Source organism: Homalodisca vitripennis, chromosome 7 (genome assembly GCF_021130785.1).
Source record: "Homalodisca vitripennis isolate AUS2020 chromosome 7, UT_GWSS_2.1, whole genome shotgun sequence".
Lineage (NCBI taxonomy): Eukaryota > Metazoa > Arthropoda > Insecta > Hemiptera > Cicadellidae > Homalodisca > Homalodisca vitripennis.
Window position 1 is genome coordinate 82,392,660 of NC_060213.1, and position 23,603 is coordinate 82,416,262.

Sequence of the window (23,603 nt, forward strand, 5' to 3'; positions counted from 1 at the left end):
ACATCACAATGTTCAACATTTATCACCACGCCTAAACATATTAAAAATTAATCTAGAGGAAATTCAACCTGATATTGTCGCAATATCAGAACATAAAATTACCAAAACCGAAATTACTTATTTAAAAGTACAAAATTACAAAAATTGTTCCTTTTCTTAGTAGATGTCATTCATTGGGCGATGGTGTATTGATATTAGTTAAAAATTGCATCAAGAGTAAAAAAGTATCAATTCCTGCCATACAAAGTCTTTTAGTTGAGAAAGAATTTGAATGCTGTTTATCAGAAATAACTGTAAATACATTTTCATTTATCTTGGTATGTATATACAGATCCCCCCCAACAATGCTTACTTTTTTTATAAATTTGATTTTCTTTGTGATTTATTGTGTAAACAATACAAAAATATTCTTATTGCAGGTGACTTAAACATAAATGTTTTAAATAAGGATAAAACTTATAATGCCTTTGTTAATATTTTACGTTCTTATGATCTCGAGTATAAAGTAGATTTTCCTACCCGAGTTACATCTGAATCTGAAACTGCAATAGATAACTTTATCACTAACAATAAATGTAAAAAGTTAAAAATATCGGGTACAATAACACACTTGTCAGACCATGATGGACAGTTGTTGGAAATTTATGTTTTGGAAAATAGTTTGGTTATAAAACTAATAAATACTGTAGGAAATTTACGAAGGCTAACACAGATTTGTTTTTAAACTTCTTGCACATGAAAATTGATTAGATGTTTATTAAGCTACTGTTGAAATTAAATACAAAGGTTTTATTGTAAATTTGCTTATGCCTTTGAAACTAGCTTTCCCAAACTACTAACAATAGAAAAAATAACAATGTTAAATGGATTTCAAATGATGTTAAAATTAAAAATGATGAAATTGTGAAACTTGAAAAAGAGTATAGATTGCTGAAAACCGAGATTTTAAAACAGAAAATTAAACAGTTAAAAAGGGAAGTTAAATTACAAATTAATAAAGAAAAAAACAATTTTTGGATATAAAATAATAAATTCTACACATAAATCAAAATCTACATGGAAAATTATAAAATCTGTTTACAACACTATTAAAACAAATGAAAATATACATATTGTTGTAGAGAGCAAAACTGTATCAGAGCCAAACCTTGTTAGCAATATTTTTAATGATTTTTTTGTAAATGCTGTAGATAATTTAGTAATTCCGAACATCCAACCTAAAATTGTTAGTTAGTTGTCCTTTAAAACACAAAATTCAAGAAGATTCACTTTTGAATCTGTTAATGAAGATGCAGTAAACAAATTGTTATGGCTTTTAAAAATAAATTTTCGACTGGTATTGATGATATTCCAATGGCTTTGGTAAAACAATCGTTCCCGCTCATCTCCAGGCCTCACTCACGCACATTATTAATTCATCATTAATTTCTGGGGTTTTCTCATGTCAATTAAAAATTGCTAAGGTAATACCTCTTCATAAAAAAGAAAACACAAATGACCCATCAAGTTTCAGACCTATATCATTGTTACCCGTATTCTCAAAGATTTTTGAAAAAGTAGTTTATAATCAGCTTATGAAATATTTGGAACTAAATCAGTTACTTGATAACGAGCAACATGGTTTTTCGACCAGGCAGATCCACACCTACAGCAAGTGTAAAATTTATTGAATCGATTATAGACTCAAGTGACATAAATGAAAAAGTGATTGGAATTTTTCTTGATCTTACCAAAGCATTCGACAGTGTGTCACATGATGGGTTGCTTAATGTCCTTAGTGATTTGAATATAAAAGGCAAGGAATACAATTGGTTTAGGTCATTTTGAAAAATAGACAACAGTGTACTCAAATTCAACACATTTAAACTATGCTGGAAGTCAGTATAATTACATTAGAACCTATTTTTCAAAATTTAAAATAGTAAAACATGGCGTTCCTCAAGGTTCTATCCTGGGCCCTCTTTTATTTCTCTGTTATTTAAAGGGGCTCCCTGGGACGGTTCCAGGTGGAGGCTCAATATGCCTTTATGCTGACGATGCAAGTATTATGGTTTCAGGTAATAAAAAAGAAGACATTGAGCTTTTATCTTTTTTAAACCTTCTAACTGTTAAAGATTTCCTGAGTTCCAAAAATCTCTTGCTAAACCCAAATAAATCAAATTTTGTATCGTTCAGTACCAAACAATCAAGATTACAATCTGAGCCTAACATATATTTAAAAAATTCAAAATTGAATCAAGTAGACAATACAAAGTTTCTTGGAATAATATTAAATCGGAATTTAGGTTTGGAGAAACATGTTGATTATGTGGTAAAAAAAATGTTCTCCGGTCTATTTGCTTTTACACCAAATGATTAATTCCCATATGTCTTACAATATAGGCATATATGGAACCACAACTAAAAGAAATCTGGACAGAATCTTATTAAAAAAAAGCTTTAAGAATAATTTTTAACCTAAAAGAAAGAGATACAGTGAAACCTTACTTTTCTCAACTTCAAATTTTGACTGTATATGATCTATACATTTATGAAACTGTTTTATACGTAAAAAGATACAACAACCTAATTAGTATTTTAAATCATCATGCTCACAACTTAAGACGTAGCAGATATGTGGAACAACATAGGCTGAAGTTTTATGAAAAGAAAACTAGTTTCATCGGAACAAAATTTTTGTTTAACCTTCCTCTCAATATTCAAAGTGAGCAAAATTACTGCAGACTGCAATATATTATCATACGGTCAAAGGCAATAGTTGATGACATTAGATATCGACTGATTTGTTTTTAGATTCATTTCAGCAACATACTTAATGCATGAATTCAATGACATAAAAGATGAGGTTTCAAGATCTAGTATTGACTTGCTTTTAAAACAAAGAGTCGTGTTATCCGCATATTGAATTAGTCTTCCATGGTAGATAACTGAATATAGTCTCCATACATCTAGATATCTATAAATGAATGTTTGTCCTTTATGGAATCATAAACTATTTGACTGATCATTATGAAAATTTCTATGTATATATATTTTTTCACGGAGAAGGTTTATGCTATGCCCATTGATGTAACTAGCCACCAGGCAGTGCTGCAAAAGATAAAAGTTTTCGAAGCTCCTGCACATTATAAACTGCAATTACGAGACAGTAACGTATAATAGCCTAACACTGTTTGAAGGCACTAAGTTATTATGTATACTTGTCTTTAAAATAAATTTCTGGATGAAATTAAAGCTTGAGTGTTAGACCACTTTAGAATAAAGTAAATATACGTGTACAATGGCTATAAAGATACACTTTTACAGATTTTCTCGATCATGGCAACAAGGCAAACTCTAAATCGGCTTTGGAAATATAATTCACTTGAACCAGAAATGCTCATGCACGGGCCAAGCTCACGAAAAGCGTACGAAGCCGTGGGAACCAGCTAGTAAATCATAAAAAGAAGAGTCCCAAGGATATCACCTGAGGGACCTCATGAACCATTTTAATTGTGTTTGAAACAACATTTGAAATCTCCATATATTGATCTTAATCTTTAAGATAAGAAGTGTACCATAAACGCAGGAGACCCTGGACAACGCATTTCTCCAACTGGTGCAACAGTCTCTCATGATGCACACAGTCAAAAGCTAATGCACGCCCTTCTAATCTATCTTCATTTTCCGTTAAAAACGTTCACTGCATCAGTTGTGGATTTGTTTTTCCTGAAACAAAGTGGGATAGAGAATTTCTTTATTTTCCAGAAAGTTTACCTGTTATAAAAAAAACTTTTTCAACAATTTTACAAAGATTTTTTTAAGTAAGAAAAAAATAGTCTGATAAACAAAATGTCTATCAGACTTACCTCTGATGTCTGTGTTGGTGCTGCCCCATGCCGCATTGTGTGAATTAGCGTCACAGCGTCAAACCGCTTCTCCCAACATGATCTGCCAAGGTTGCCATCTCTCTGGATGACGTGAAATCCACATCATTATATGGGGGATATGATGATGTGATCAACAGGGTTCATCCAACACCAGCCCCAATCAGCCTGATTGTGGAGAGATCCCTGGAACAAAATTCCAGAACAGGAATGGTGTTCACCTTGTTGCTTACAACAATACAAGCTCTGGCATTATTAACATGAGCGTTAACAATTTTGACCTCTGCCATGGAATGCTCTGATATTTTACCCTTACAAATCCAGGGTTCCTGAGTTAGAGCCATGTGAAATTCTTCCACCAAAAAGCGTCTGTAGAACACTGCTGAAGCAGCTTTACTGTGCTGCAGATTGATCTGAAGGACCTTGATTCCCATGATCAATTGTAACACTTCACATTCTCAGCTGGTCTGCTTGACCTCTACATCAACACCACCAACTGCTGAATCTTCGTCAATGATAGTTGTGCGTGATGAACAGGCAGAGACACCCAAAGCCAAATTGCTAGATGCAACTGCCTTCTGTAACCTTTTCAGATCAATATCTGTTGGGTTCTTGATTTCAGGATCCATAAAACGTCTTAAGAGTACCAAGGAAATAAAAGGTCTGCTCAGTTAGATCCCCACGCAGACAATTCAGTGCCTCCCTCTAAGGCTCCAAAGATAATGAAAGGTTGAAAGTGACAGGACGCACTCTCTCTGAAAATTCAGCACCATGTCAATCAGACAAGCCACAAACAAAATTTACTAAAGCACCTCCTTTGTATGCAAAATTCAAGCCAACAAACCAGTTTGAATGAGTTTTGAGTTTTTTTGGATGTACAGCCAAATTATGCAGAAAACGCCGACATCTCAATGAAAGAAATCTCTTGGAATTAAAACTTCTGTTAACTGCAGAAAACTATAAAAACGTCTTAAACTCTGACATTGACAAAGCTTACAACTTCAGTAATACAAGCACAATTACAATTTGTTGTCTGTTGCCATCTGGCGAGTATCGATAAATAACAGCTCTTCCTTTGTTCTCATCCGTCTTTCCCATACTTCTTCAAACACACATAGCGAGTATTTACTTGCCATTACTTGAGGCTTGTTTGATGCTCTAGTTTTGTTGTTCTTGCTAACTGAGTTTTCTTTTGAGTTTCAGTACAGTTTTATTAGTTTATATTACATTCAGTGCTTTGAAAGTTTGTAAATCTTGACATACTTTATGAAAATATTGTCATTATCATGGCTAATGCAGCGACCTAGAATTTAACGATTTTGTTCTTGGGGCTATAAACGCTACGTTTTTTAGTGAAGTTGACGATCATGAGAAACAGGACATTATTTTGCACAATTTGAGTGAAAGTGAAAGTCACCCGTAAGATGAAAGCGAAGCTTCAACCTCAAATAGGTCTATGAGAAACCTTTCCTGGACTGAGGTAACTAATAATGATCCAGGTCCTAACCATACAATACCCATTTACAGTGTAAATCATGGTCCTAACTTACCATTTCTTTCGATTTAGATTCAAAACCAATTGAATATTTTGACCTTATTTTCAATGATGAAATAATTGATTATATTGTACATGAAACAAATCGGTATGCAAACAAGAAAATCAGCACAAACTTTTCACCAAACTGAAGACCGAAAAGATGGAATGACATAACACCATGTGATTTCACAGCTTTCCTTGGTGTAATAATAAATATGGGTCTGATTCCAATGACCTCTATTGAAGAATACTTCAGTACAAAATGGGAATCACATATGAATTGTTTTAGTGATGTATTCTCTATAAACGAATTTCTCAACAATAAACGGAGGTGTCAAAACAAAAGGCTTTCTCATACAAATTCTAACTGATCATATGAGTATGATGTGTAAATTATTTAACAATCCGAGTAGTTCTGTTGCTGTGGACAAGAGCACTATCTCGTTCAAGAGAACAATAAGTTTTAGGATTTACAATCCTCAAAAACCAACAAAATTTGGTATGAAAGTATTAGTCTTATCTGATTGCTCAAACGGATATGTATATATATATATATATATATATATATGATTTCATTTTATATTTTGGAAAGCAAGAAATAAAGCCACATTTGACTCTTCTAAAAACTACACATAGTCAAAACTCTGTGTGAATCTGTGATTTTGAAAGACCCATCTCATCCTGCAACTGGGTTACATGTTTACACCGACAGGTACTACACCAATCCAGAAATAGCCAGGGAGCTACTGAAATCAAATTGTTTCCTCACAGGTACTGTTATGCCAACTAGAGTGAGCATGCCTCCTAATCTAAAAACAATAACTAAAAAAATGAAAAAGGGGGATAATATTTCAAAGCGAAATAATAATATACTGGTTGCTTCTTGGTGAGAAAAAGAGTAGTTAATTTAATATAAATAATAAAGGCAGCAAGACAGAAGTTACTGATGTACCCAGTAGGTGGCCAAACAAACCTCCAACAGCCAAACCAAATGTAGTCTTAGACTATACTAACACATGGGACCAGTGGGCAGGAGTGACCACTTTATATCACCCTACAACTTTTTGCGACGGATACGGAAGTGGTATAGGAACATTTTTTTGGTTGTTGGAGGTAGGAATTGTAAATAGACAATATTCTTTATTTACATATTCATAGAGAATAGTAACAGCGCCCTTAAAACTAACATTATTAAAATTTGTTTACAATAAATTGGTCTTGTTTTTCCATCAAAAATCTCTTTTCTAGATATTCTTCAATGGTGTAGTAGGGATTTTCTAGCAGCCACTTCTTTACTTCACTCCTGAGAGGCTTTGTGTTACTCTTCTTCAGTCTTCTGGTAAATAGTTCCACAGCTTCATACCCATGTATGATGGCTTCTCCTCAAACAGGGCAATTCGATGCTCAGGAAGATGAAAGTTTTCTGCCCTTCGAGTGTTGTAATGATGGATGTCACGACCTCTTGGTAGTCCATTATTGTGAACAAAGGTAACTGCCTCCAGAATATAGAGAGCCGTGACCGTCAATATTGATAAGTTGGCAAAGAATGGACGACAACTTTCTCTCTGTTGTAAGCCAGTCAGTGCTCTTACTGCCTTTTTCTGGATTACTAAGATGTGTTGTAGGTTGCCTATTATAGAGTTTCCCCATACTAAGATACCATAATGGAGATGAGATTCTAAAAGAGCATGATATGTGCTATTTTATCCGTGGCAGTGTCTGTAATTTTTGTTAATCTTCTTATGACATAGATCCCAGTATTTAGTTTCTTACACAAACTGTCAACATGAGCTGTCCAGCTGAGATCCTTATCTATTGTCACTCCCAGGTGCTTTGCTTCTGAAGCCACCCGAACATTCGGCAGGTGAGCTGTTTGTTCCTTTTTGCTGCCCATAATTATCTGATGGGTTTTAGTTTCATTTACCACTAGATTGTTATTGTGGCAATACTGTACAGCCATATTCATAGCAATATGTGACTGGATCTCTAAATGTTCTATAGATTTTTCAGACAGAAGCAGAACAGTATCATCAGCATACATCAGGGTTGTGGCAAATTCTTCCAAATATTTAGGCAGGTTGTTGGTAAAAAGTGTAAATAGGACAGGCCCCAAGACAGATCCCTGTGGAACGTCTCTTAAAACTGGTAGTGGGCAGGATCTAATTCGATGAACTTTATTATGTTGGCCATTTAATTTCAACCATCTGTTCTCTATTGGTCAAGTAGCTCTCCAGCCATTCTGCTGCAGTGCCTTGTACACCTAAGGACGATAGTTTGGTCAAGAGTTGTTCATGATCAAGCGTGTCAAAGGCTTTACTTAAGTCAAGTAGTATTGCAGTAGTCGTGTTTTTCACTTCTATTTGGTCTATTATATATTCAATGAAGCTAATCAGAGCAGTTGATGTTGATTTGTTTTTTGTGAATCCATTGAAAACACCTTTGAAAAGGTTGAAATAAGTAAGATTGGCCGGTAGTTTGTAGCTTCAGACTGATCGCCTTCCTTAAATATAGGAATAACCTTAGAGAGTTGTACTTAACTGGGAAATTTGCCACATTGGAAAGATAAACTGATTAAGTTAGTTATGGGATGAGCTAATTCTTGCACGCAGGCCTTTAATAATTTTGATGAGATTTCATCTATACCTGAAGAAAGTTTAGCTGGAAGAGTGTTGATGATATTATTATTACTTCCTCAAGTGTTGGATGTTTTAGGTCACGCAAGTACGGGATGTTAAGTTTCTGAACAGTATTTTGTGACTTGTTAAGAGGGGGATTGTTGCTTTTAATAGCAGCATCAGCCATTGTTGTGAAGACTGTGTTTAAGTGCTCTGCTATCTTATGAGGATCTTTGGAATTTACATTGTTGATCTCAAGTTCTCTTGGTTTAGCTGATATTTTGATTCCTCTTTCATTGTTTATGACTGCCCATACGGCTTTAGTCTTGTTATTTGAACAAGCTATTTGGTTTGCAGCAGCTTGCTTTCTGAGTTCTTTTAATTTCAAGTAAATTCCTTACTGTACAAATGTATTAAAAAAAACACTTGAAATGTCAATGACACATGCACAGTTCAGAAAAAGCTTGGTAGAGGACTTCTTTGCAAGCAAACTGTCCCAACCAATGTGCAAACGCAGCCGCTGGGGTCGACCCGGTCAAGGTCAAGAGCACCACCCACTGAACGTCTAAACAAGAAGCCACATTTCATCCAAAAGAGTCTAAAGGGGAGTGTGAGGTGTGTTGTTTGTCTGAAAAGGAGCTTGAGTCTAAACAAGAAGCCACATTTCATCCAAAAGAGACTAAAGGGAAGTGAGGTGTGTTGTTTGTCTGAAAAGGAGCTTGAGAAAAGAAACAATAAACTCACGCAAGACATGCACGGATAACCCAGCCCTACATCCAGAAGTTTGTTTTGAAGTTTTTCGTACCATGGCCGACTATTCATAAACAGAAAACATAAAACTTATAAAATAGTTTGGCTCCTTACTGTTTTCCAAAATCTGTACTTTACCTGTCACATAATATTTTTTCCACGTACCGGTACCTATGTTTTCGTAAAAATTATACTGTTTTATCAAAATAACGTTGTTCAATTATTTCATACCTACTAATAATTATAATGTAAAAAATGCAATAAATTGTTTGAAAATGCCCGAAAACGCATTCAATAGGTGTTTTTATTCTTCAAATTAACTATTTAACCAAATAAAAAAATGGCTTTAAGTTAAAAAAAAATCTCTGTAATGTGGTGTTTAAAAGACTAAAAGAAGACTTTCTCAAGGCTGTCAGAGTAAGTAACAAAGAAGTAAAGACTGTCAGGAAATCAGGAACACAAAACTGAAGCAGCCAGAAAAAAGAAACTTATGACTTAAAACTTTAACAACTTAGATGTGAAGCAAGCACTGAACACATCACTCAGGCTAGCAAGAGCAAAACAATATGGGAAATTATAAATAGCGGACAGAAAGCAGCCCATGAAGCTCAGGCAATATCCTATGAAATTCTTAACAATGGGTGGGCAGAAGGTGACAAATGCCACAGAAATTGCAAATAAAATCAACTCATTTTTTTCAAGAATTGCAGAAGAGACTCAGTAACCAAATGAGGTGTACCTATTTCTAGGGAAACTTCGTTGAAATTTAAACCCCTTTATCTATGCTCCACCCAGCAACAACTGAAGAGATACAGATAGAGTTATAAATTCCATTAAATCCAAACCATCAGCTGGAATTGATGACAAATCATCAAAACTTATCAAACTCTGTGTAAAAAGCACTTTTGACTCCTATTTTAGTGATTTATAACATGTCCCTTAAACAAGGCATCTGCCCCTCCAGACTTAAAAATACATCCCAAAACATAAACAGGGCAAGAAAAACGAACCACCAACTACCGACCCATCTCTCTTCTACTTACTACCTCAAAATTATTAAAAATTAGTTCTTAAAAGACTACTTACACACCTTCAAGAAAATGGCCTCACGAAAGGAAAGTCAACAACTGTGATTGCTGACTCTGTGGAGTTTATAACAGAAAGTATAGAGCCTGGCATCACTGTCTCCAGCATATACCAAGACCTAAGTAAGGCATTTGACTGCCTTGTCCCCGATCTAATTTTGGCCAAATTAAAAAGTCTAGGTATTACAGGGAACAGTCCCAAGTTGGTTCGAAAGCTATCTGAAGTAGTAGATCAAGTAGTAGAACTTGTTTTTAACAAAAATAAGAATGTGACCATGTTGAAACACTTAGGTGTAACATTTGACAGTTATACATCATGAGACAGTCATTTAAACAATCTATGTATTAAATTACGCGCTGTAGTATTTGCCAGCAATTAGACCACCTGAAGCTACAAAAATAGCATACCATGCTCTTTTCCAAAGCCATCTATACTACGGAATAGTTGTATGGGGGGAGGATTATCTAGTGCTAACCTGCAACATTTACTGATATCACAAAAGAGGGCCCTTAGGGTAATGGCTTGCCGTGGCCCAAGAGACAGTTGTAAACTCTTATTCAAGGATCTAAAGATTCTTACTATAATCTCCATTTATATCTTGGAAACTGTTCTCTTCTGTGTAAAAAGAGACCTAACAAGACATAGGTCTCATAGATGCATAGATGCAACATAAGATATGCAGGCAATTTCTATACTCCTGTAAACAGAACCAAAGAAACCATCCTTTGCTGGAATAAAGATGTACAATGCACTACCGGAAGAAATGAAGAGAAAAGAGTTCAAAGAACCTTAAGGGGGGAACTGCGAACCACCAAAACCAATTAACTTCATTAACCAATTAATTGTTTTTGACTTCAGGAAAGTCTTCCACATCCTGGAGGAATTCTTCAATTGAAGGCACATTGCTCAAAAAAAAAGAATGAATAAAATAAAATAAAGAAGATATTTATTTTCTTTTTTTGTATATTGTACTGACTTTTATACACATTAATAATTTACATACATTTTAATCTTGGCGATCATTAATTTAAAATTTCTGATTTAACAGTTATTTACACTCATAAAATGTTTTCACCAATAAATTGCGCTATACAGTCTAGAGAAACTTGTAGATATGCCTTTATTGAGCTCCACATAATCACTGTGGTGTCTCTATACATACTTCAAGTAATAATGTGCGCATACAATAAAAACTTGACAAGGGGTAGGGACCTGCACACACAACACCCGCCGGGCTGCAGGTTTTACCTTACCAGTACACAGAACGGCACTGTTTTCAGAGAAGCCATCGTACATGGGATCCAAGCTTTTTAATGTCCTGCCTGAAGACATCATATCACAGAGCAGTAGTGATGCCATGAAGAGAGAGCTAAGAAGATGGTTGCTGCATCATCCATTTTACACAATTGAAGAGTTCTTAAATTGGAAAACTCAATGGAATCTTGACACTTGAAACTATGTATTATCCCTGAATTACACTTTTGTTTTAACACAATTGTAATTCTTTAAGAATGTACAAATAAAGCCTACTGTCTATCTGTCTGTCTATCAATCTATCTATATTTATAGATTTTCACAGGGCAAAAAGAACGACAGGATATAACAAACAATTTATTTCTTTACAGTTTAAATATTATTAATCAAATACCAAACAATATTTAAAATGGTGGATGAAAGGAATGAAAATATAACTTAAAAAGTGTGAAAATTTAATTTTGTTTAACAATAATGAAAATGTAGTTCAAAATAATGTACACTTGTCAGCATTATATTTACAATGACAAACACTTAATATGTACACACAGTGTTTATACACCAACAGCTAATAAATTACAAAAATAATAAATCAAATTATGTACAAGATTGTTTTCAGAATGGATGCCATTCACATAACAGTATAGACAAGCACCATTGCGAGTCACTTTGGCGTGGGGTTTGCGGCAGAACCTTAGTTCTACCTTACAAGTAGTTGTGTACAACAACCGTACACTGGGACATTCAACTAAAAACTGTCTTTACAGTTCCCTCGTTCAGAAAATAATACAAATTACAATAAAATTGAACAATATTCCTCCAGTATTGTTTAACAATATGGTAGTAACCCTTTTAAAATATTGAACAAGGAAGATAATAAATATAACCTACAACTAATGTACAAAGCTTAACATAAAGGAAATAGTGTATTTCTTTTTAAATACTGCTGTTTATAACGCAACTCCGTCCTGAACACCAAACCATTATTTAACACCATATTTTTGTATATCATCCAGTAGTTATAACAAAGCTCTGCAAACTCGTAAACAGCAAATTAATTCAAACTTCTCTAAAGACAATAGAAATTACTTCAAAATAACTGGTTTCATTGAGACCTAATAAATTTGAAATTATTCTATACAACAAATAAATCTATAAAAATGTATTTAAATGCTAAAACTGAATAATACATATAATTGAATGTCATTTTTTCATTAACAATAAGTTCACAAAGCAGAACAATATTGGTGATACATACCAATCTCATCAACAGTACAAGGTCATTACAAAAAATGTCACAACTAATTTTTAAGTAATAAATAAAATACAAACTAACAATTTAATTTATCTAAGTATATTATGTTTAAATGGACATAGTCCTTAGAATGGCAAATTTGTTATTTTTGACTCATAATCTAAAATAGGCATTATTTATTTTCATTTCAGAAAAATACAGATTGGGAAAGGTTCAGTAAGAAAAGTTAAGGCAATTAAAAAAATCCATTCAAACATTATCTAAATACACTACTGGTGACAATTAATTGTAATATTTCTAAAATTTACTTAGAACCAAATTTTGAAAAAGAGTTTAATTTTTTGGGGACAATAAGTAGATTAAATAAAAACTGGGGTTTAAAGAAACTTCACACCATCAAAGGTACAAAAAAAAAAAAAATTGAAAAGGAATCAACGTGCAGAATACAGAGCAAAAAGGCTGTTACATTGGAGACAAACTATAAGTTGAAAATCATTGCAGCAAAAGTTGTGAGATAAAGGAACTGTTAATATTGCACTAACAAAATATAAAGGCACTTTAAAAGCACGAAAAGTGTGAACAAAAACAAAATTTACACAGAATTCAAAGTTCAAGTAAAGACAAAATGTGACTTGTCTGTGCTGTTCCATTATACACAAAGAATTTTATTGTTTCACAAATTTTAACGTCATATTACGCTGGAATAGTGTCCGATAGTGGAATAGATGTTGAAGGTGAAAAAAGAAAACAAATTATTCAGCCATCAAGTGGATATTCGCTCAGACACCGACTGGCAGTAGCACACCTAACACTGATTTTGGTCAACGTTAGCGCAGGGAGCGAAACAGCAAGGCTTAGTCGCACAATGCTCTCTAGGTGGCTTACAGAGCCTAATAGCAACTTCTCTCTCAAATGTATAACACAACAATAACAATATTACCACACTGTTATGAGATATTTTTATTCATTAAATTACAGCAAACCCTCCCATCAATTAAAAGAAATAAACTACAAACTGAGGACACTTCTTTCTGTATTATCCTTAATCAATATCAAAACAAATCTTTCAACCCATTGTTTCCTCCTGAATTCACTATGCTACATTAGTCTTCATTGTTTCCCCCACCAAACATCACCTCCTGACATGTCTTGTAACACAGGTGACTTCTTACTTTATTTGAACTGATTCAAAGGAATGTTCCTATTTTTCTTGTTAAAAGCACTTTGATGATCTGACTACATCATTCTTTCTTATCATAACAAATAGTAACAATCTTGAATTATAGTATCAATAGTTAGTTACAAGTGATAACAGTGTCTAGGGAAAGTAAATTGGCAACCCTGTTTCCCAAATAGACTCTGCAACCCTAGCTGAACAGTCAACTGGGATGATCTCTCTCTACTGGTTGAAAAATATTGCAAAGCAATTAAAAATTTATAAAAAGAGTTTTTTTCGTGTTTCTTTTGAATCAGTGAATCCTAGAAGGAAAGTTTTCAAGGTACGTCTGTTGACTGTCCTATCCATTAGAAATAATTCTGATTTACAGCCTTATATTCAAGTCGAACTTAGCACATTATTGAGTTTTGCAAACTCTTCCATAGCTAGAAAGCAACCCGTCTGCACAGACTTCATACATAAAAACAGGTTCCTGAACCAAGAAAATTGTTAAACACATATTACTCACTTTTGTGCAACACAATTTATTGTTTTGTTTCCCTATGGGAGAATTTTGTACAAGAGACGCAATTTATTAATTCTTCACAGGCTATTTCAAATTACTACAATGATTTTGTTCTCGTAATTATCACTATATATTCTTTCATATGTGGCAGCTGGCAAGTTTCATATTTCCATTACACTACACAAAAACACCTGTTTGTGATACATTGCTTTGGTGGTGGTGATTGTTTTTATTTCCATCTTGATAACACATTAAAAAGTCACATGGAGTACAATTTGCAATAACATCTGCTCGTTAATACATTAATAACACAAGAAGGCAACATAGCTAAATAATTTTTAAAATTATATAAAGTGAATGGAATTTGTATGGAGAGTAATATTTTAACTGTTGTAACTATTATTTTATTATGTTATTATGCATTACCTGAAGCAAAAATATTAGTCAGGAGTTAATCATATTTTTGAGCTAACCTTCACCTTGTCAATGAAAACACTAAATTTTGCCCCTAGAGATGGGAATTACTAACAAGTACAGGTATATAGTATCCAATGTGTTGTAAGTGATTAAAAGGTTTATATTTTATAACACTCAATGACAGTTCCTAGGTTGGATAGTGAGAATTTTGTTTCGTTTCAGAAGCCAATTCCATAACAAAATATCTCAGTTCAGACTTATTGTATTGTAAAAATAATATACAACACCCACAGTTACTTTTGCCTCATTTTTGTAAGAAATTTTGTTTTAAAATCACCAGAGAAAACCAGAAGTTACATTTTACTTACAAATTGAGTTATAAATTGTTCAAGAAACTTACAAATTACCCAATCTTCTATTGTACATCAAGTGAAGATTTGTTTTAGTAGCAAAAGTAACATATTTTAAGTATACTTTCCAGACCAAACATAATATATTTGTAAGTAGTTTAACTTATACATTTTTACAATAATGTAAAAATATATAACTCCAAATTTCAAACGTTTACTGTTAATTTCAGAATTAAAATTAAGCGGATCAATTCTTTATAGAAGAACCCAGAACTCAAGTTTGGTTCTTTTTGTTGAACTGATAATCCCTTAAATAAAAGTAGATTTTAAAAATCTAAAATTGATGATATTATTTGTTTACCAAACAAAACATGGAAAGGTCAATTTATCTGAACAGACTGTCTGTTATCTTATTGTTATGAATTTTGGTCTGAAATAGAGAAAATTCTGAGAATTATAAGTTATATAAACATCTATTGGCCTGAAATCCACTTCTGCCAATCCAATTCCCTCCTTTACCATTGCACTTTATTTATATTTTAACACCTAAGACTATCCCATCCATCATAATATTGTTTATATTGTTTCGTGTATAGCCTACTCACCATATGTATATCAGAGTATACTTCTGAAAAGCTTGTGAACGATTAATAAACATAATCAATTATGCTCTTTACATAAAAAATATACAAAGAACTAAGTACTAATAAAAGTACTCAAAATTCCTTTCTTATTAAGTATTCTTTCCTTTTCTTCCCAATTCGTGCGGATAATGATTAATGTTTATATTAGTAATATGGAAAATCCAACAATATGTAAAAATATTTGTGCTACCTACAAAACAAAATTATCTGATGATAGTTATTATGTTCGTTAACCTCAATTTTGATACTAGTTAAAACTGAACAGTTTAAACAAAAAATTAAAAACTTATTAAAAAAAAATACTTTCTGCTTTTATCTATACATTTTGATTTCTAAATGGTCACAAAGTGCAGTTTCTGTCTGTAAATAAAAAGCTAAATTTTTCTCACCGTTACCTCACTATTTCTGGTATGTAAACAACACACATCAAAATAACAGATATCATTAAGTATTGCACAATACAAAATAAGGAATTAAACAATGTAATGTTCATCAGTGATATATTGGAATGTCTAAAAGTGGTTCTGTACTTTGCCATGAACATGATTATGTTAAATTTTCTTTGTAAATAAAATAAAACAAAAAAATAAAATACATACAATTGATTCTTAACATTGCAAATGCATCAAATAAGGAAAACACTAAATTTGTGTAAAAAAATATATAACCACTTTATTTTCCCTTTAAGTTACTGGAGGCAATGTTAAATGACTAAAAGTAAGCTAATGTACAATCATATCGCACTCAACTGAGTTATTTTTGGCAAACAACTCCTAATCATAACATTTTATTTTCCAAATTTTAAAAATGCTCTAGGAAAGATAAGAGACTTTTTGCAGGGTTTTACTACCTTGCAAGAATGAGAGTAAAAATGTATTAGATTGTTTATTTTATTTTTAACACCTATGACGATGCCAATTATATTTGATTTTTGAGACAATCCAAGAATATTAAGTGACTAATTTCAAAATATAAACATGTACAGAGAATGGAACATTCCTATGTATTGCCAAAGATAATTAATATATAGAGAAGAATAGAAATGAGACAGTGAATTATCAGAGAAGGAAACAGGGTTGAAATAGGGAAGGGTTACAAGAAGAAAAGCGTTAGAAATTGCTATTTGTATGAACCAGAAATAGTGATACTAGTGCTTAAGATAATGATGAATTAAAAATGTGGTAAGAGTAAACAAAACTTCACAGATCCTCCAAGAATGACTTTACTATTCATTTTCTTTTGAACACCAACATAAAGGGTAAAAATGTGTGTGCCTAGTATAGTGTTTGTATTATCTGTCAATGTTGGACATTTTCACAAAACGTTTCAAATTTAACTGTTTGGTATTTTTCTCAAAACAGCTGATATTATTAAATAAACCATGTTCATAATAAATCAGAGTCAATCAAATGACAAATTACAATGTTTAAAAATTACCAACGTAATATTATATTTACTATAATTTCATAGGAAACGTTAGAAAAATAAACTAACTGAACATTAAAATACCCTTAAATGGTAACATCGCATTGTCAAACACACATGACCAAAAAAATTAAACACTTGAGTGCGATACAATTTTCAAAACAATATTAGTAACTAAATAAAAAATAACAACTAGATCGTCCGGTTTTAAAAATTCAATCAGTCTTTCTGTTAACAAGAGCAGTTGGACACGGTGTTTCACCAGTAGTGGGTATCGTGCGGCCAGGCGACGTGGGGTTGACTGGCCGCCTCCCACTCCTAGCTGGTCCGCTGCCGCTTGGCCGCACTCTCGCCCCCGCCACCAGCCCCGGCTGTCCGCTCCATGATGTACTTCATCTGTGGCATGTACGACACCACATCGCGCAGCTGTATCAGTGGCAACGTGTCCGCCATACTGTCACACTTCCCATTCTCTTTCAGCACTTGCATCTGTTGCCTGTAACATAGTGTATCTTCCTTAGCCAGGGAACAGAGCAACTTATTTTAAAATAGTATTGCGATACATGGTGCATGGTGTGTTTGAAATATATTCGCCTGCAATATTCTAAAATTCTGTGGAATCATACCCAGAATTAATGAAGAAATTGGATTTTATAATATTATATTATCAACTCTAAACTTGAATCTTATAAATCTCTTTTCCTTTCTCAGTCTTATGCCCTAAATTGCCAACTGTCTATAATGTTATAACTATTATTCCTAGCCATCATTAAATTGAGTGGGTTTCCTCATTGATGTTGTTCCAGTAAACAATGAAATAGTGTCAAAAAAATAAACAAGCAAAATTATTTTCCAAATAATTATTTCAATTTTAAATCAGTTTTTAACAAGTTCATTGCATTGTAAGAATATTATGAACATTATTATGTGTGTGATATGAGTGGACCTGTTAATTTTTGTGAAACAAAATGTCTGCACAGACTATCTTAGCAACCAACAGTCGTGGAACACTAGATTAGATTGATATTACAACCTATTTCCAATATGGCAATTTAGTAGGGGACTAGGATAATTTGTCACTAAGGAACAAGTAAACAGTTACTCATTCTGCACAAAAGTAAAGTTTGGTGCAATTCATATCTTTAACATATCTCTAACAAATTATTTTGTAAAAATAACAAATGCATTTACACTCAATATGGCCAGAGACAACTGCAAGTGGCAGTAGTAAACTTATTTAATACCAATATTGTGGTGTTATTGTACCAGATGGCAAACTTACCAAAACAATCACCACAGAAACATTACACCTCTGATAGTTGTTACAATTCCAAAACTTTTTTGTGTCGTCAGTTTCAAAGCCTTTTCCACCAATTTTGTGCTTCATGTGAAGAATAACTGGTAATCAGATAGTCCCAGATCTAATCTGTACAGTTGATTATTGAACTGGGGAGCATTACTATGGAACACAACTTATTGATCACATATTTCTTGATTAGAATTCCTATCCTTTTCTGTTGTGAATTGTACACTGAAATTTTAAACCATTCGATTGCTTGATGGATTTTACATGTCTCTTATATGTTAGGATACTTTTTAGCTTCATTCAAAAATCAGATATTCCAAAACAAAAACAGGATTAGCTATTATTTTCACAGTATACAACATTGTATTTACTATTTTTACTGCATTTAGTATTTTACTCAAAAACTTGTACACCCACCCACTGCAAACACATTAAGATAACAAGAAACATATAAGACCAAACATTATCGTAAATGACGAGAATTCCATAATACTTTTTTGTTTTGGTCTAGGGTGCAAAACTGATAAATATATGGTCGCTATCATGTAACCTTAAAAAATCCTTGAAATTTCATAACATTTTTAAAATTCGTATAGTTTGCGTTTATGTTGGCAAAATATTCAGTTTTAACATTTTACTACATTGAACACAACATGTCTTTCAGCATTATACCATCTTCACAGAATGTATAATGTAGTAGGTGTATATTGGTATGTGGTGGTTATCATCATTGAGGATATGATCTGAATGTATAAATTGTCTTAAACACACAGTTAATGCCTAGAGAATTTGTTAGAAAACACTGTATCTTTTTTTACCGACAATGGCTTCATTAGTTTATATTAGTTAAATTTTTAAAACAAGCTATTTTGAACCAACAAATGCAAGGTGGACCTTGGACCACCACAAAGTCCTTGCTTGCTTTAAAGTGTTAATTCACTCACGTGTTTCCTTTGTAAAGGTTGATTCGAAGTACGTCTTGCAGCACTTTGCGGCACTCATTAAGACTAACAGAAGGGAAGAAGTAGTTGACCATGTCCGGAATCGTCATCAGTAGCTCAGAGTAGATGTAAGGTTTGGCGTTGATACATGGAACCATCTTCTCACTCAAATAGGCCTTCTGCATCTGTAACACAACAGCAGAGGGTTTATTAATTATGTTAAAATTGTCATATAATGGTAGTAAGTGAAATGAGAAAGTGTAGAGTATTATGTGTGAATATTTTGTAAAAACTCAAGCCCCAGCTACTGCATTACAGTGTTTATATAATAAATTTTAATTCTTGTTCTTTTCAATTACAATCCCATAATTTTCCAAGTAGCTTTTGGCTTATGGAAGGAAATCTCCTTAAATAGGGAGTTAGTAAGTTTTTAAAATGTAAACCCTCATCAAGTGACTTTTGTTTTCGAGTTCATTTATATTAACATTATTAAGTAAAATAATTAACCTGACAGTTATTAAAAAATGTCTAAAAGTATTGATTTTGAGTTTTTTTAATTTTTTTTAAATGAAAGATTGACAGGCTGTCGTTTTGTACCAACTCAAAACCACAGCCTACCCTAACCACAGAACACAACCCTAGTCGGTGTTGTTGTTTTGATTGTGTAGAAATCTCTGGTTTGTGGCATTGTTATTCTTTTATAAGGTACTTTAAAATGAGTTGTAACTTGATGGTGGTTTACATTAAAATAATCAAACTTACTTCCTCCCATCGGCCATTTAGGGTTCGGGGTTGGTTCTCATATAACCCAAAACCATGATTTTTTGGGTTACATGGCCCACATTGACAAGACATGGCTCACATTGAGAGCTGCCATTTATTCAGTTTTTGTATTTTTGGCTATTCACTGAGAACCTCAATGTGGGCCACATCTTGTCACAGTAAATCTGCTCTAAATCAGTTATTTATTATTCGATTCAAATAATTTTGGTGCCATTATATTTGTTATAAAATCCTCTAAAAACTGCAGTTCTTGCAATGCCTAAGAAAAAATGCTAGTTTTAAAGTTTTAACCCTTTTAGTGCCAGGGATCTCACTATGAGCCGATTTAAAAAACCATGCTTGAGAGCCAAGAGTCTTGCTCCAAGATGATTTCTATTTCATTTTTAGTACCTCTATGACGTATTCTATACTGGCTGATATCATACCAAAGGCCAATACATGAACTGAACTAACCTTTTAAACTACTATTTCTACTTTGTATCGTTGTTAGAGACGTAAACAACTAAAATACAACACTTTCTCAGTAGGATCGCAATCGCGGTGTCGTGTCAAGTAGCTGAGTGTTTTTTTATGTTATATAATTGTGCGTTTTTATTAATTTAAAATGTTTCTAAGTTACATTAGATATTAAAATTAATAAAAAAAGTTATTAATTTTACAGTCACTTAAGAAAACTGTTAGAAGGTGTTTCTGCCGGTTATACGTCTAAGTGTCCAAAAGACAGTATTGTAGAGTTTGTTTGAAAATTGCCCGAGTAACGTTAGTTTATGTTTGGAGTTTCGTTTTAGTAAGCAAAGGTATATTACACATGATTTTGCATTATTTTTAAATGGTTTTTTAATCATTAGTGTTGAAATTTTGAAAAGAATTTAAAAAGAGCTTTTTATTGTGTAAAATAAACTTTAACTGAATGTTTTCTAAAACTCTATGCTTTTTTTAGGAAAACAAACCTCTAGCGCTTGAATAATTTTTATAATTGTGTCTATTGTACAATATTACGTTATTACACATGATTTTAAGGTGTTTTTAAATGCTCTTTATCATAAGAGTATTAAAATTTAAAAATACATTTTTCTTATAGTAATTATTTTACCTTAAACTGGATTTTTATTTTGTTTCCTTAGAAAAGTCACTGCCTAAAGTGATTTTTATTTTTTTTAATTACCTATATCAACATTTTATTGTTATATATTTTCTGATGAAAAATTCATTTACCTTACAAACGAATTAAAAGGGGCTATTAATGATCAAAAATAAGTTTTAGGTCAATTTTCTTCTGAAACCTTACGTTTTAATAAAAATAATCTTTAGCAATTAACTATTTTTTACAATTGTGTCTATGGTACAATATTAGGTGATTTTGGGTTTTTTTAATGCTCTTAATCATGAAAGTATTGAAATATCAAAAAAATTTATAATAGTTATTTTACCTCAAACTTGATTTTTATTTTGTTTCCGTGGCCATGTTGCTATCTAAAGTGAATTTTTTAACTTAAAAATTTTATAAAAATTTGAATGTTAAAATTGTTTCTGAGACATAATTTATTTACCTTTAAAAAAAAATTAAAAAAATTAAAAAATAGGAGCTTTTAATGATAAAAAAACCTTAGATGAATTTTTTTCTAAAACCTTGTGTTTTCGCCCAAAACCCTCTGGCACTTTTCGCAAAGTCACACAGAAAATATCTTTACACTTTTAAACATAGATTTGTTTTTATCTCTGGCACTACAAGGGTTAATGGCGCCATTTTGAAAATACTAAAAATAATTTCATTATTTTTTCAGTAACTGGCCTTGTTATTATAAACATCTGAGCTAAATTTAGTATAATTTAATTTACTACTTTTTAAGATATTAGTTTTTTTATAGAAAACACATACAGACAGACAAATGGGAAACTAAGCATCAGAGACCCATGTTCTTCTTGACCTGAGCAATAACGTGGTATACCTTTGTCCAGAGAGTTACAGGACACCTTGTATAATTGTATAAAAAAAATAATGATGAATATAAGATTGTTAACCTTAAGTGTTTTAATCAGTTCACAGTTTATTATTGCCTGCATTGTATGTCACTCTTAGAATTTATTTTGGACACTGGCACTATTTTGATAGAACCACAGTGTGTTGGTAGTATGAACTTTAATACTTAATACAAAGCGCTGAATGTAATTTATACTCAAGCCTATTAATAAGAAATGGTTAATTTAACAAAAGTAAATTCAAGTTGTATAAAAGGACATCATCTTTTATTTATCATCTTTTTTAACACTAACAATATTGATTACAATTTTAATCTATTACATTGCAATAAACCACTTAAATTTACCAAAATTAAAAAATACAATATTTTGTGCATCATGTAGTTTTAATCACTGGCATTACAAATCACATGAGTAGCTATTCTTAATAATTTATAGTAAATATAATACAAAATTATAAAATTACCAAAATTACTTCAACATGTATATAGATTCTATTTAATTTTACTTAATACAATTGTGCTGTATACAATTTGAAAGGGAGTAGTAGCAATTATTACGATAACAAAAATGATAATACATATTAAACTATTTTATGTTTTCTAATAATGGTTAGGTAAAGAAAAAGCATATTGATGGCAATCAAAGAATACTTTACAATATGAGTGTGAATAAATACTAATTGGATTTTTGAGATTCCATAGGTGAAATGAGGTGACTCACTATATTGAGTTGGATGTCTAGATGATAAGAGGGAATGGGGCGCGACTCACTTGACCAGATGGGCTATTAGTAGTATCTTGTCAGAGCAAGAGATTGTATGGAAAACGAGAGCCATGCACGCCCACCGAAGAACCAAGACCTGTTTTTTGCAGGAAAACTTCTTGCTACAAATCTTTTGGGACTGCATAGTATTCCTTATTGCCTTTGTCTATGAATGGCATTCAATTAATGCTGCATACTACTGCCAACTGCTTGATGAAACTGGCCTATTGACATAAAAGCTCTCGCCTATCAATTCTTCTCCTTGACAAAGCTTGGCGACACACGGCTGCGCTAACTCAAGAAAAATTGGACCCACCTCATTGGAATACAATTGAACATGTGCACCATAGTCCTGAACTGTCGATATGTGTGATTTCCACATTTTCAGGCTACTTAAAGAGGAATTGGGAGGTTACCACTTTGACGGTGTGGAAATGTTTGAGCCTCGACCAGCTTCATTATTTGTTGATGGCATTCACAAACTTGTGATTCGAGACTCAATCAGTAGATATAATAGGATAAAGTATTGTATCATATCAGTAGGATTGAAGTATTGCAAAGAGTTCGTGGACTCAGAATTTTTCACAGGCTTGCATCTTTGATGTTAAGGCTTGGATTAGACTTTTTTGAATTAAACAGATTCAATTCAAGTGAAAGAGAAAAAAGTAAAGAATGTACATGTAATAAATAAAATACTCATAGCACTAGGATTGGAAATGTTATTAATAAAATATAGACATTTGAGTAAAATTAATTTTGCTAATCATTTTGAATATGGATGTTTGTAATTTTTCTTTTCCACTCTTTTTAAATTTCAGGATTTAAACAACTTTTGGTAATTTTAAACAGTTTAGTTTTTCAAGCATATTTTATGAAGTAGACAAAACAAGAAAAACAGTCCATTTTCATAATTTTGATCAATGTTTGCATAAGTTTAACACTCTCAC

The 23,603-nt window shown here is 32.4% G+C and overlaps 1 protein-coding gene across 3 annotated transcripts in view; it reads right to left on the minus strand.

Moving 5' to 3' along the window:
• Positions 1-11,542: 11,542 nt before the first annotated feature.
• The window catches only part of LOC124366001, a 65,464-nt gene continuing 53,403 nt past the window's right edge, over positions 11,543-23,603 (minus strand). For all 3 annotated transcript variants that reach the window (XM_046822180.1, XM_046822181.1, XM_046822179.1), the window contains 2 exons: positions 19,132-19,313; positions 11,543-17,377 (listed from right to left, as the gene is read on the minus strand). In XM_046822180.1, the coding sequence (XP_046678136.1) occupies positions 17,200-17,377; positions 19,132-19,313 (360 nt within the window). In that variant the 3' untranslated portion in view covers positions 11,543-17,199. The remainder of the gene's footprint in view (positions 17,378-19,131; positions 19,314-23,603) is intronic.